The sequence below is a fragment of the Phaenicophaeus curvirostris genome, chromosome Z (genome assembly GCF_032191515.1).
Source record: "Phaenicophaeus curvirostris isolate KB17595 chromosome Z, BPBGC_Pcur_1.0, whole genome shotgun sequence".
NCBI classification, from domain to species: Eukaryota; Metazoa; Chordata; class Aves; order Cuculiformes; family Cuculidae; genus Phaenicophaeus; species Phaenicophaeus curvirostris.
In genome coordinates this window covers 16,906,854-16,920,643 of record NC_091431.1, presented here as the reverse complement: position 1 = coordinate 16,920,643, position 13,790 = coordinate 16,906,854, and the positions used below count along the sequence as shown (strand labels likewise).

The window sequence follows — 13,790 nt, the reverse complement described above, 5'->3', positions numbered from 1 at the left end:
AATATACAGTTGAGGTGAAAGGATGTGACAAGCAGCAGCAGTAGACCCTGTTGCCTCTTCCCCAGCCACAGCTCTTGCAGGAGCCAGGAGGAGGTAAAAACCAAGATACTTCACTCCCCAGGAACAAAGCTCTGCTCCAGCACATCCAGCACAGAGCTCAAGCTGACACTGGAATGAAACAGAGGGGCTGAGCCAGCACAGAGCACTGGATCACAATGGCAGAGGCTAAGGACAGATGCCTTGCTATCCCTCTTCATCTAGACCTGCACACACTTTTGTTGTGCACTCCTTACTTGAGCCCACATGCTCAGAGCCTACAGAAGCTCCCAGGGCTTATCCTGCTGTACATAGAAAAGGCCAGGCAATCAGATATTCCTTCAGCTATCGTTAATGAATGCACTCTTCGCAGTAAGACAAGCTCTATGAAACCATTCGGCGATAAATGTAAGTATACACTTATTTATGCATCCCAGAAACTCAATCAAGACGCTTCACACATTTACTTTGCATCAGTATAGGACTGGTGTTGTTTCAGACATTTCAGTTTTCCTTTTACTCCTTAATATACAAGCGAACAGGCTGGGAGTATGCAAGAAGCTGGGGCACAGCTGGGACCCCAGCTGACCAAAGCAATATTCCATGCCATATAAATGTCACACTCAGCAATAAAAGCTGGGGAAAGGAGGAGAAAGCATAGACATTTGGAGTTATCTCCCAATAAGACATTTTTTGTCATCGTTATGCATGAAGAAACCCTGCTTTCCTGATGATGGCTACACACTTGTCTGCTGATAGGAAGCAGTGAATGGAATCCTTATTTTGCTTTGGTTATAGAATCAAAGAATCAGAATTGTTTTGGTCAAGAGGGAACTTAAAGATCATCCAGTTCCACCACCTGCTGTGGGCAGGGACACCTCCCACTGGATCAGGTTGCTCAAAGCCCCATCCAACCTGGCCTTCAACACCTCCAGGTATGGGGCAGCCATGGCTTCTCTGGGCAACCACAAGATGCCTCACCACCCTCATAGGTAAACATTTTTCCTAATACACCTATTAAATTATACCTCAGTCCATGAATTATCACACATTTCCCCTCCTGATTCTCTCTTCATTGCACAGAGTGGAGTGAGCGGGTGGCTGTGAGGGACTCAACTATCCACTATGGTTAAACCACAACAATAAGAAAGTTTAAAATATAAAATGCCTGAACACGCATAATCAACCATAATTCCAAGAAGTCAGAAGAAATGTCACAGAAAGTGTAAGTAGGGGATAAATGTGTTTAATCCTTACTACAATAGTAACACTAATGAACACTGGATCAGCACAGAAAGGACCTGGACTTGTTAGTGGGTCCAGAGGAGGTCATGGAGATGATCCAAGGGTTGGACCACCTCTCCTACGAGGACAGGCTGAGAGAGAGTTGGGGTTGTTCAGCCTCGAGAAGGGAAGGCTCTGGAGGGAACTTAGAGCAGCTTCCAGTACTGAAAAAGGCTCCAGGAAACCTGAGAAGAGACTCTTCATCAGGGAGACCAGGGATAGAATGAGGGGGAATGGCTTCTATTGAAAGAGGGGAGACTGAGATATCACAGAGGGTAATGAGGCACTGGCCCAGGCTGCCCAGGGAAAGTGTGGCTGCCCTATCCCTGGAGGTGTTCAAGGCCAGGTTGGATGAGGCTTGAAGCACCCTAATCCATTCGGAGGTGTCCTGGTCATGTCAGCAGGTGGAACTGGATGGGCTTTAAGGTCCCTTCCAACACAAATCATTCCCGGATTCTGTGATTCTATTGAAGTAGAGAACTATGAGGCAAAAGCAGGTCTTGAAGGAGGTGCTGTGATGATTCTGGTAGTAACTGCTGGATGGCACTACATAGTCTCTAAGAACAAAGAGCCTGTTTATGCAGAGAACTGTGCCTCCCCTCTAATGGGCTTCCAAAAGCCACCCTAAGATAAGCAGCATCACTACCTACAGGTCAGTGAGCTGAGGCTGTCCCTTCTGCAGTGCCGGGGCAGTCATGACAGTGCATGGAAGACCTCAGCACACACTGTTCCAAGTTCACTGACACCAAATACCTTTCTTCTCAAGTCAGTGCCCTGACTCCTGAACTATTACAAGAATCATGGCACTGAAATTAATTTTCACTTAGAAAAGGAACCAGGGCCAGTCACTTCTACATCTACAACACCCACAGTATCCCTATGAAAAGCCTGAGAACTACCAGTAGCATCCAAATATCCCATATAATATAATCACATATAATAATATGTAACACATATAAATATAATCAACAAATATTTAATCAATTAATCACCTGATCTCTACTTAATTAACCCAGTAGCTCCCATTATCTCCTGGAACATGAGAAAAACAGCCAATACGATTATCTTCAGTTAGAAAGTTAAATGCCACAGATTTGTACCCAGTGTTTCACCTTGAGGAGAAGAAAGTTTAAGAAAATACTGCACTGTGTAATGTTGTCTGATTTGTACAATGTAGATGACATTCTATTTTGAACACACACTAAAGTAAAATTTTAGTCTAAATCACACCTTAGGCTACACAGCAAATAATGGAAATGACTGTCAGAGCATTAACACGCAACAAATCCCCAAATACCTTCTGTTAAATGACTGCAGCCTCACCAAATCTTTCCTAATATATGAAATGTATTATTTCTACTGAGAAATACAACAAAAAACACAGCACTCCAATACATACATGCATCTATACATTCACACAATCAATATACCTCTCCGAGAGCTTCATAGCGCTTTTGGTTCCATCTATGCAAATCTTCACGGTAATTGAAAACAAATGGCTCCCCAGTTTTTATGTGTCTCAACTGCCCTTCTGTAAAGGAAACAAAATCATTAAATTTTAATGTACTTCTTCATTAAAAGTAAGTCACATTTAATTGCTGAAAAGTTTCAAAGAACTCTACATCTAAAAACTGGGCTATTACAGATTCCTTCTTTTTTGGTTATAGTATTTTTGAAGGAAAACAATGGTACCATAATACAATATGCATATATATTATGTATATTTTTATATATATACAAAACGGTCTATGTAGTTCTAGATAAATCTAAACACAAGTCATGACAGTGAAATTGCATGCAGATATCAAGTGCCAGACAGCTTTGCAAGTTTGCTGTGGATTAACACTGAAATGTAAACATTAGCAGTTAATATTTGATCTGCAGCATCAATTAGGCGATCAAATCGTAGAGACAAATCCCCTACTTTGAAACCAACTGCACTTCGGCTTCAACACAGGCTGCAGGATGATGTTATTGAGAGCAGGCCTGAGGAGAAGGATTTGGGGCGCTGGGGGATGAGAAGCTCCACATGAGCTGGCAACATGCACTTGCAGCCCAGAAACCAGCTGTGTCCTGGGCTGCATCCAAAGCAGTGGGACCAGCAGGGAGGGAAGGGATTCTGCCCCTCTGCTCCGCTCTGCTGACACCTTAAGTCCTGCGTCCAGTTCTGGAATCCCCAACAGGAAGAGGACATGAAACTATTGGAAAGGGTCCAGAGGAGGCCACGAAGATGATCTGAGGGGTGCAGCACCTCTACTATGAGAACAGGCTGAGAGAGTTGGGGTTGTTCAGCCTGGAGAAGAGAAGGCTCCAGGGAGACCTTACAGCAGCTTCCAGTACGGAAAAGGGCTACAGGAAAACTGGGGAAGGGCTTTATACAAGGGCTTGGAGTGATAGGACAAGGAATGGCTTTAAATTGGAAGGGGGAAAATTTAGATTAGAAATTAGGAAGAAATTCTTCACAATGAAGTTGGTGAAACACCCTCTGGTTGCCCAGGGATGCTGTGGATGCTCCCTCCCTGGCCAGGGACCTCTTGGTTCAAGGACAGACTAGAAGGGGCTTTGCACACCCTGATCCAGTGGGAGGTGTCCTTGCCCATGGCAGGGTGTGGAACTGGATGAACTTTAAGGTTCCTCCCAACCCAAACTATTCTGATTGTATGACTCTATAAATTGAGCTGGAGTCTGGAAGGAAAGGCAACATACATCTTCAATGTTAACAACATTCCAAGTTAATCTGAAAAAAACCCTGTCTACGATTAAGGTAAATATCTCAAATTCTGCGCAATCCAGTTAGAGCTTTTAGGTTCAAGGTACACTGAGATCACACCAGTAGAACAAAGCAGAATGCTTGATCAGAGCAAAACAACATGCTGTTCCTAGATTCCAACACAACTAACGGCAGTTGGCCTTGCTTACAGCAAAGGTTTAGTAGCGCACCCATTTAATAATAAAATAGCAACCAAATAAGCAGCAAGCTGTGAAAAACACATGATACCTTGCCGACAATGTTTCATCTCATTAGCCAAAACACAAGTTACTGTCTCAAAGCATCACAAAATTGCAGTAAATCAGAGAAAGATTAAAACCAGGGATGTCTGTAAGTATCCCCTTTGAAAGCCGAAATGTCTACACAATGCAAGTGAGCTTCCTCAGGAACATATTTCCTCTTGAGTAGTAAGAAGTTGGTAACTTCATTCACACACTTTAGGATATTTATATTTTGATTCTGATGTTTAAAGTAAACACTTGAAACCTGATATCTCTAATAGTTACGCTTATCTGCTTATTTGACATTTTCTTCCAGACCTGTCTTACCTTATGTTCTAGACACCAGGGAATATTTCTCTCCAACTTTATATTCCTGACCCAGGTCCAAATATGCTGCTTCTCCTATTTTCATCACAAATCTACCTTCAGTTATTCTTTCCTAGCCGGTTACTCCTCAAGTATGCCACTCCCTAGTACAAGAAATAGCTCTACACAAATGAAGTGGAACAATTATTTGTTATAATTTTTCTCTGGCTTTCTGGAACCCTCATCATCTTCAGGTTCTTTATATCTGCTAATAACCTCTCTTACCTTTCCATCATATAAAGAAGTATGGTTATGATGTAAGAGCATAAGACCGAACACTTGAACTAGAGATACAAAACCAAAATGGAGACTTTTTTGCTTTGCTGACCCGTAGCACACGTAACAGGTTTTGCTCCATTCCATGGAAATCACTCAGGCTGTGAGGTTAGTGATGGAATATTCAGTAACATCATTCCTCAAAATACAAAATCAGCCCTTTTTATCAACTGCATATGAACCATTAACTCTGAAGTCAGTAAGGAAGACAGTAGACACTGTGCAGATCTAAAAATAAGGAGCTGAAAAGTGACAGAGCTGAACCCCTCCCATCAAAGAAAGAGCATCACTTTCATGACACTTTTAGTCTCTAAGTACCTTCCTGTGAAAGCCATCAGGGTATTATAAAGCTAAGTGTTGCATAAATGACTACCATTTAAAGAAAAGCTCTTTTTTTTTTTCCCTCTTTAAAAGTGGAAGATGTAAGACAGGCAGATTTAGAAACTAAAGTTCCTCTGTTCACAGAGCAGTCACTGCAAAGAAGTGGAATTGTAAACGTCCCCATTTGTCCTACAGGTTTCAAACAATCTTGAAAGAGCCATTTCCTGGAGTCTGGTATTACTTTAGCTCAGAGGCTTATTTCTCAGCCGGATTTTAAAATGTAGGCACTGGAAATTATAAATACTAGTAACTCATTTAACCCACAGATTCATCCAGCTGGAAGTACTTCTAGTCATCACACACTTAGCTGTAATTGAAAACCATGACCCACACCAGAAGACCAAGAGACAGTCTATCATATTGCTCATCCTTCTGTCAACATAAATAGGTGTTCTCCTGTTGGTATTAAAGAAATAGTTGGGATAAATTATGACTGAAATAATAACTTCATCTGTAACTGTAAAAATTAATCAGGAAATAAAACGTTTCTTAAATGAGAGACTACTCTTTAATTTTGCTTTTTAATGCTAATGCTACAGAAATTACTTGCAGAATTTTGGTATCAACATTCTGGATCAGAACACAGAAAGCCATAAGGTGTGCACAGTACAAACATACAGTATTGCTGTCTTGGCCTGTATGAGAAAGAGTGTGGCCAGCAGGGGCAGGGAAGGGATTCTGCCCCTGTACTTGGCACTGGTGATGCCACACCTTGAATCGTGGGTTCAGTTTTGGGCCCCTCACTACAAGAAGGACATTGAAGGGCTAAAGTGTGTCTGATGAAGAGGAATAGAACCGGTGAAGGGGCTGGAGAACAAAGATTATGAGGAACAGCTAAGGGAACTGGGGTTTTTTAGTCTGGAGAAAAGGTGGCTGAGGGGAGACCTTATCACTGTCTACAACTCCTGGAAAGGAGGTTGTGGGGAGGTGGGTCCTGGTCTTTTCTCCCTCGTAGCACTGACAGGACAAGGGGAAATGGGCCCAAGTTGCACCAGGGCAGGTTCAGCTTGGACATCAATGAAAAATTACTTCACGGAAAGGGTTCTCAGGTACTGTCAGAGGCTGCCTAGGGAGGTGGTGGAGTCACCATCCCTGGAGGTGTTTAACAGATGGGTAGATAAAGTGCTCAGGGATCTGGTTTAGTGGTGGACAGGTATATTTGGACTCGATGATTTCCAAGGTCTTTACCAACAAAGCAATTCTCTGATTCTAAGGTAGTCTAAAATTAGGGACTTTCTGGAGAACTTTACAAAACTAAAAAAAAAATATTACTTAGATTTACAGTTCTGTTAACATGAAGGCTTAAAATTTTATTCTTAACAGAAAAGTGTGAAATTCTAGTAGGGACTTACAAGGTATAATTAAAGTCCTGATAACCTCTCAACATAATTCTAAGTATAGCCTTTACAAAGCATATATGACTTACTTTCATTAAAAATGTACTCAAATCCTTCCAGAGTATCAGGAAATTCAAGTGGCGGCTCATCTTTTTTCATTAGTTCATCCAAGTCTATTCTAGACAGTAAATCTAAAAAAAGGAAAAGAAAAATTACATAATGCACGCTATGCCTTTTTTATTCCACTATTACTGTTGACAAAAGTGTTTGTTCAGATTTGTAGATCTGAAGGGCAGAAGGACATCCCACATAGTACTAAACATACGACTTAGTTATGGGAAATTTCGTTCTTGATTCAAAAGCTGGGCATCATTGTTAGAATATCTATCTTCTTATTTATTTATTTACCTATTTATCTCTAATGCAGATCAAAAAATGTCCAGGGACAGAGATGCCAGCAACGACAAAGCCATGTGTTTCAATGACTCATTACCCTCAGTATTAGAAATACATCACTACAATGAATCCTCATGCTAACATGCACTTACCCAGCTTCAATACTAAGTCACTGATACGTTATTGTTTGCCTTCCTGAAGAAGGCAAATGTCATCTCATGGAACTGGCCAGCCGTGACCACAACATACCTTAAACCTCCCTTTGATATCCAAACAGACTGAGTTATCTGCATCCTTCTCTCAATGGCCCACTTTAATAACCCTCAATGAAGAAAAAAATGCCACCCAGAACTGAATGCAGGACTCCACCTGAGGTCTCACCAAAGCAGAGTCCCACTGGTCCCACTGCTTTCAATGGTTGAGCTGCAGGCATTCTTTACTCTAGATTTTAGGATTTACACTTAAACAGAGGCAAGCATACACAGACCCCTTCTGCTTACATTGCACTGCTAAAAAATTACTGTACACACGCATAACAGTGTACAACCATCTGGAGTCCTGCATCCAGCTCTGGAGTCCTCATCAAAGGAAGGACATGGATCTGTTGGACTGAGTCCAGAGGAGGCCATGGAGATGATGGGAGGGCTGGAGCACCTTCCATATGAGGAGACAGGCTGAGAGAGTTGGGCTCTTCCAGCCTGGAGAAGACTCCAGCGAGACCTTAAAGCAGCCTCCAGTAATGAAAAGGACTCCAGGAAAGCTGGGGAAGGGCTCTTGAACAGGGAATTCAGGGACAGGATGAAGGAGAATAGTTTTAAGCTGAAAGAGTGAAGATTGAGATAAGATCATAGGAAGAAATATTTTCCCATGAGAGAGGGGATACCTTGGCACAAGTTTCCCAGAGCAGTGGTGGCTGCCCGATCCCTGGAGGTCTTCAAGGCCAGGTTCGATGGGGCCTTGAGCAACCAGATCCAGTGGAAAGTGTCCCAGCCCATGGCAAGGGGGTGGAACTGTTCAGGCTTTGAGGTCCTTTCCAACTCAAACCATTCTGTGATACTATGATCTCTCCTTTCCTCATAGCTTTTCACCCACGCAACCCAATCCTATCCATTTAATGTATTTTCTGCTTATTAACTAAAAATCATTGGAAAATGACTCTGTAGCATTCCATTGAAATTTATTTTCCTGTTCCCTCACAGATGGATCTGAAGACCACACAAACATTCAGTTCAGGAGTGCTACACTGATTTTTCACTATTATTATTTCATAAATCAAGATACCACATATTGCCAAGGAAATGTATTAAGTATTCTAAGCATATTGTTTTATTACCTTTACCATTCAAAGTTGTAGCTCCAAGGAAAGAAAACAGTTTGAAAAGACTAATTTTCTTTAAACTTCCTTTGTTTGACATTAACTACACTTCCATTCTTTAATTACTTAAAACTATTATTTGAATGGGGTTTTTATCACTCTCTCTGCTTAGTCTTAAGCAGTGACAAGCCTATAGGTTACCCACGTTATCTCAGCTTCGTATCAGTACATTAAAACTCTGAAATTTCTACAGTGTTTAAAATGTACTGAAAATTAGCTTCAACATTCTTGACAGATCCCTACCCTGCTCTTTTGTAATTCCTCAGGTTCACATGGCATCCACTCTGTTGTACATTTGATTGTCTTGAGCTCCTCCTCCTCTAAGTGGTTTCACTGGGTAAAGCTGAGGACCAAAGGCCATCTTGTGTGTCTACTGAAATTCAACATCCCTCTAACCTGAGCATTCTCTGTGGTATCTAAACAGCTACACAACATCAAACATTGACTGGAAGATTTCAGGACATGGTTTAGTAGGCACAATGGTGTTGAGCTAACAGTTGGACTCAGTGATCTTATAGGTCTTTTCCAACCTCAATGATTCTATCATTCTATCATTTCTAAAAGTGACTTTCTTGAATATAGCTCACTTCTGCAACTAATCTGTTTAACAGCAAGCCCCGTGACATTCAATTCACATCAGCAGTCATATCACAGAATCACAGAATCACAGAATAACCAGGTTGGAAGAGACCCACCGGATCATCGAGTCCAACCGTTCCCATCAAACACTAAACCATATCCCTCAGCACCTCATCCACCCGTGCCTTAAACACCTCCAGGGAAGGTGACTCAACCACCTCCCTGGGCAGCCTGTTCCAGTGCCCAATGACCCTTTCTGTAAAGAATTTTTTCCTAACGTCTAGCCTAAACCTCCCCTGGCGGAGCTTGAGGCCATTCCCTCTTGTCCTGTCCCCTGTCACTTGGAAGAAGAGGCCAGCACGCTCCTCTCTACAACGTCCTTTCAGGTAGTTGTAGAGAGCAATGACGTCACCCCTCAGCCTCCTCTTCTCCAGGCTAAACAACCCCAGCTCTCTCAGCCGCTCCTCATAAGGCCTGTTCTCCAGCTCCTTCACCAGCTTTGTTGCCCTTCTCTGGACTCGTTCCAGAGCCTCAACATCCTTCTTATGGTGAGGGGCCCAGAACTGAACACAGTATTCGAGGAGCGGTCTCACCAGTGCCGAGTACAGCGGGAGGATAACCTCCCTGGACCTGCTGGTCACGCCGTTTCTGATACAAGCCAAGATGCCATTGGCCTTCTTGGCCACCTGGGCACACTGCTGGCTCATATTCAGTCGGTTGTCAACCAACACACCCAGGTCCCTCTCCTCCAGGCAGCTTTCTAGACAGATTTCTCCTAGTCTGTAGCACTGCATAGGGTTGTTGTGCCCCAAGTGCAGGACCCGGCATTTGGCCTTGTTAAACCTCATGCCATTGGACTCTGCCCAGCGGTCCAGCCTGTTCAGATCCCTTTGCAGAGCCTCCCGACCCTCCAGCAGATCGACACTTCCACCCAGCTTAGTGTCATCCGCAAACTTGCTAAGGGTGCAATATGCTGCTTCTTGTGGGCTGCCCTTTGAAAGTTCTGGAGCAATGTCGCAACCCAGCCTGGAAAGTCTAGGAGTTGCTGGGTTAAGACTGGTTCTCCTCATAAAATTTATGGGTTCAGTATCCACCAGGATAAATGAAGGCAAAACAATGCCAAACAGTTGGTCCAAAAAAAAGGAATCTATTTGTTCTGGCATTCTTGGCGACAAGATTGGTCTTGGCTGCTAAGTCAAGGTGATCAGGGAAAAGAAAGAAAGAGAGAAAGGCAGGAAAGGGGGATAGAGAGAGAGAGGGAGGTAAAAGTGCAAGGACATCACCTAGGCTCCAGATCTCTTCTTTCTCCCAGGATGGTGGGTGTGCTGCTGCAAAAGACTCTTCTTCCAGAGTGTTATCTATAGTTTTTTGGTGGGCCTGTGCAGTGCAGGGAAGCTCTGGCACTGAGTTTTGGGAGGGCTTAGGGGTCTGAGGTGGGTCCAAGGTATTACTTTGCCCCTACTCTTCCTGCCAGCAAGACTGCAGCAGGACCTCTCTGGGCAGCAAACAAAGCTGGACTGCTTGCAATTGTGTGATAAGGTGTTGAAGGACACTGCCTCAACTACAGTCCCAATTATGATTTAAGGCAGCCAAAACAAGTGATAAAAGGCAGCCAAAAATAATCAGTCTCTTCCAGGGAAGTGCTTTGGTCCTCAACCAAACAACCAGAGAAAAAAAATAACTTTATCAAAGAAGTTTTTCACAGCAGGACATAAAAAGTGTCCCCTTGCCTTTCTACTTTTACAACATCAAGGCAGCTAAACAGTCTTTAGCATATCTTTCTTTCCCTGGTGAAGACTCCAGTCACACCACGCCTCCTAGAATTTAATTCCATCAGTTTTCATGTCTTCATATTGTGACCTATTTGGAATCATGTTCACACAGAACTATGTTACGCTATATAATAAAATATCCATCTCCTGAGTAGCAAGGACAATGCTACATGAACTACATTAAACTTATCTGCAGAATGTACAGCTTGTCCTGATTCACAGCGTCCATCTGGGCCACTCAGAAGACTGCAAACAGTCTGTGCTTCAACCACCGACATGGCCACTTCCTTCTTGGGCAATCTTTCATGTTAAAATTAGCTAAAGCGTTCGTATCATTTGGAGACTCTGTCAAGATCTGACCCACCCTTCTTGCCTCAGATCTTGGACTGTCCAACTCTTCTTTTCTGTGTGGATGATGCAGCCCCAGAACCCAGGAAGGGTGTGGAGTCTCCTCCTCTGAAGATATCCAAACCCACGTGGACATGTGTTCCTGCGCAACCTGCTGCAAGTGACCCTGCATTAGCAGGTGGTTGAGACTGGACGAGCTCCAGAGGTCCCTTCCAACCCCCACCACTCTGGGATTCTGTGACCGCAATTCCGAACTGGTTCAACAGAGCCCAAAATGGTGTGATTAGCAGACCTTCTACAGCTCAATGATCGCATGAAGGAAAACAACATCCTCACATTAAGTTTTCGTTATATAGAATATTTCCAGGACAGTAATCCTTAATGAAGATCCCATTAAGACCAGTTATAAAATGCGAGTTTCACTTTTCCAAACATGAAGTATAATTTCATCAAAATATATTAATTTGACAGAATTAGTACCAGGTTTGAGAAAAACACATCAGTTTTCACCAAACATTTCACAAATACACAGTTTAAACTGAAAAAACACCATCTACCATCACTGTACAATATAAAATACATTTCTAATAATACTTCATCAGAAAACAAATTTTTACACTGGAGTTGCAAGGTATGTTATTTTTTCTCTTCTGGAAGACTATTTAGAGGGTAAACGTGTGATGCAAATGCTTTAAATCCAATATTTGGTAACCTTCCTTGTACATTTAACCAACTCGATGTACTTCCAGAACTGAAGAAACATCTACAAGATGTTGCTTATCTATTTTTTTCCTTAAGAAAACCACGCTGCTAAGACAGTTGGGTCCATTTATTTTTTTTAAACATAGAATACAAATAAAAATTTAGAAAATCAACATGGAATTCAATGTGTTGAACATGTTTTCCCTGATAACAGTCTAGTCAGAGATTTTTAAAAGTTGTAGTACAGTTGCATAATTATAAAACATAGTGGCATAAAAATTAAATGACAACTCACTGAAACTAAGAACACAAAAGCGCCACTCAATTTTCTCAAAGGATAATTATGAAAAATAAAAATATTAATGGATATCTTATTCTGTTACTGTGGATCACAGTTCGCTGTTTTATACGTCATCTTATGAAAATACTGATAATAGACACAAAAAAAACATTAGCAAAGATGGAATAATAGTCTCCCTCGGCATTGCAATTCAGAGACTATAACTCACACTCACATCAAACTCTTCCTTTCCTTAATAGTTGTTTCTGAAATGTCAATATATGTAAAAAGAAGGCAAAAAGACTCATACCCTTTAATGCTGTAGTCTTCTCTTTTTCATCAGGGCCTCCTTGCTGTAGCTGAGCCATCATAAACCAAACTGTCAATGGATTTAAAATACTTAGGTAAATGTACATTAATCTTCGAAGGACAATCTGAAAATCAACAAGAGTCAGAAATTAACAAATTTCCTGACTTCTCTGTTGATAGATCTCATTTGCTGCTGCTCACATCATAAAAAACCCCCAGGACTTGATCCAAAAGCAAAAAGCCTGAGACTCATAAAACCCTATGACATCTAAGGTGATTCACAGAACGCTTTGGGTTGGAAGGGACATTAAATCCTTCCATTAACAACCCCTGCCATAGGCAGGGACCTCCCAGTTGATCAGTTTTCATAGAATCATAGAATAACCAGGTTGGAAGAGACCCACCGGATCATCGAGTCCAACCATATTTTCTCCAAGCCCCTCCAACCTGGCCTTGAACACCTCCAGGGACGGAGCAGACATGGCTTCTCTGGGCAAGTGGGGCCAGGGCCTCACCACCCACATCATCAAGAATTTCTTCCCAATGTCTAATCTAAATCTTCTCCCCTCCAATTTAAAGCCATTTCCCCTTGTTCCATCCCTGCACTCCCTGACCAAAAGCACCTCCCCATTTTTCTTGTAGACCCTTTCAGGGCTGGAACGCTGCTCTAAGGTCTCCCCAGAGCCTTCTCTTCTCCAGGCTGAACAACCCCAATTCTCTCAGCCTGGCCTCATAGCAAAGGTGCTCCAGCCCTTGGATCATTTTCATGGTCTCCTATGAACTCCTTCCAACAGTTCCATATCCTTCTTATGTTGGGGATTCCATATTCTTATTTTGAGGAATAAACATCAAAAGTAATTTTTTCTTCTCCTTCAAAACTTATACTGGACACTCTGAAGTCTCATCATGCTATCCTGGATCAATATGTTGTACAACAAACTGTGACACACATTCTAGTATCAAGTTTGAAGTTCAAAAGAATGAACACTAACTTCTCCCTAATCCCAAAAGGACATCAATCTCATTGATACTTCTTTTTTGTGATTCTAAGGTAACATCAGTAAATCGTAACCCTTTCAGAGAAGCAACACATCTAAGTCCAAACTAGAAGATGCAAGAAAAAAATGAATATAGCAGAACTTTCACAATCTATAAGGATCTTCTCCATCAATTAACTCCTCTTTATTCTTAGTGTACTATACAGTTTTGTTTTAGCAAAACTATGCCAACTGCACAGTTTTAAACTGCAATTTCAACAATACACTATCAGCACTGAAACGAATAGACTAAACATCCAGCATCAGAATGACCCTCAATATAGTCAAGGTGAGAATTTACATGCTAAATACAGTTCTAAG

At 42.1% G+C, this 13,790-nt stretch overlaps 1 protein-coding gene across 3 annotated transcripts in view; it reads right to left on the bottom strand.

Moving 5' to 3' along the window:
- ARB2A (ARB2 cotranscriptional regulator A) overlaps positions 1-13,790 on the bottom strand; it is a 317,755-nt gene that overhangs the window by 270,864 nt on the left and 33,101 nt on the right. For all 3 annotated transcript variants that reach the window (XM_069881093.1, XM_069881095.1, XM_069881092.1), the window contains exons 2-4: positions 12,434-12,557; positions 6,761-6,862; positions 2,751-2,851 (exon numbers count right to left, since the gene is read on the bottom strand). In XM_069881093.1, the coding sequence (XP_069737194.1) occupies positions 2,751-2,851; positions 6,761-6,862; positions 12,434-12,539 (309 nt within the window). In that variant the 5' untranslated portion in view covers positions 12,540-12,557. The remainder of the gene's footprint in view (positions 1-2,750; positions 2,852-6,760; positions 6,863-12,433; positions 12,558-13,790) is intronic.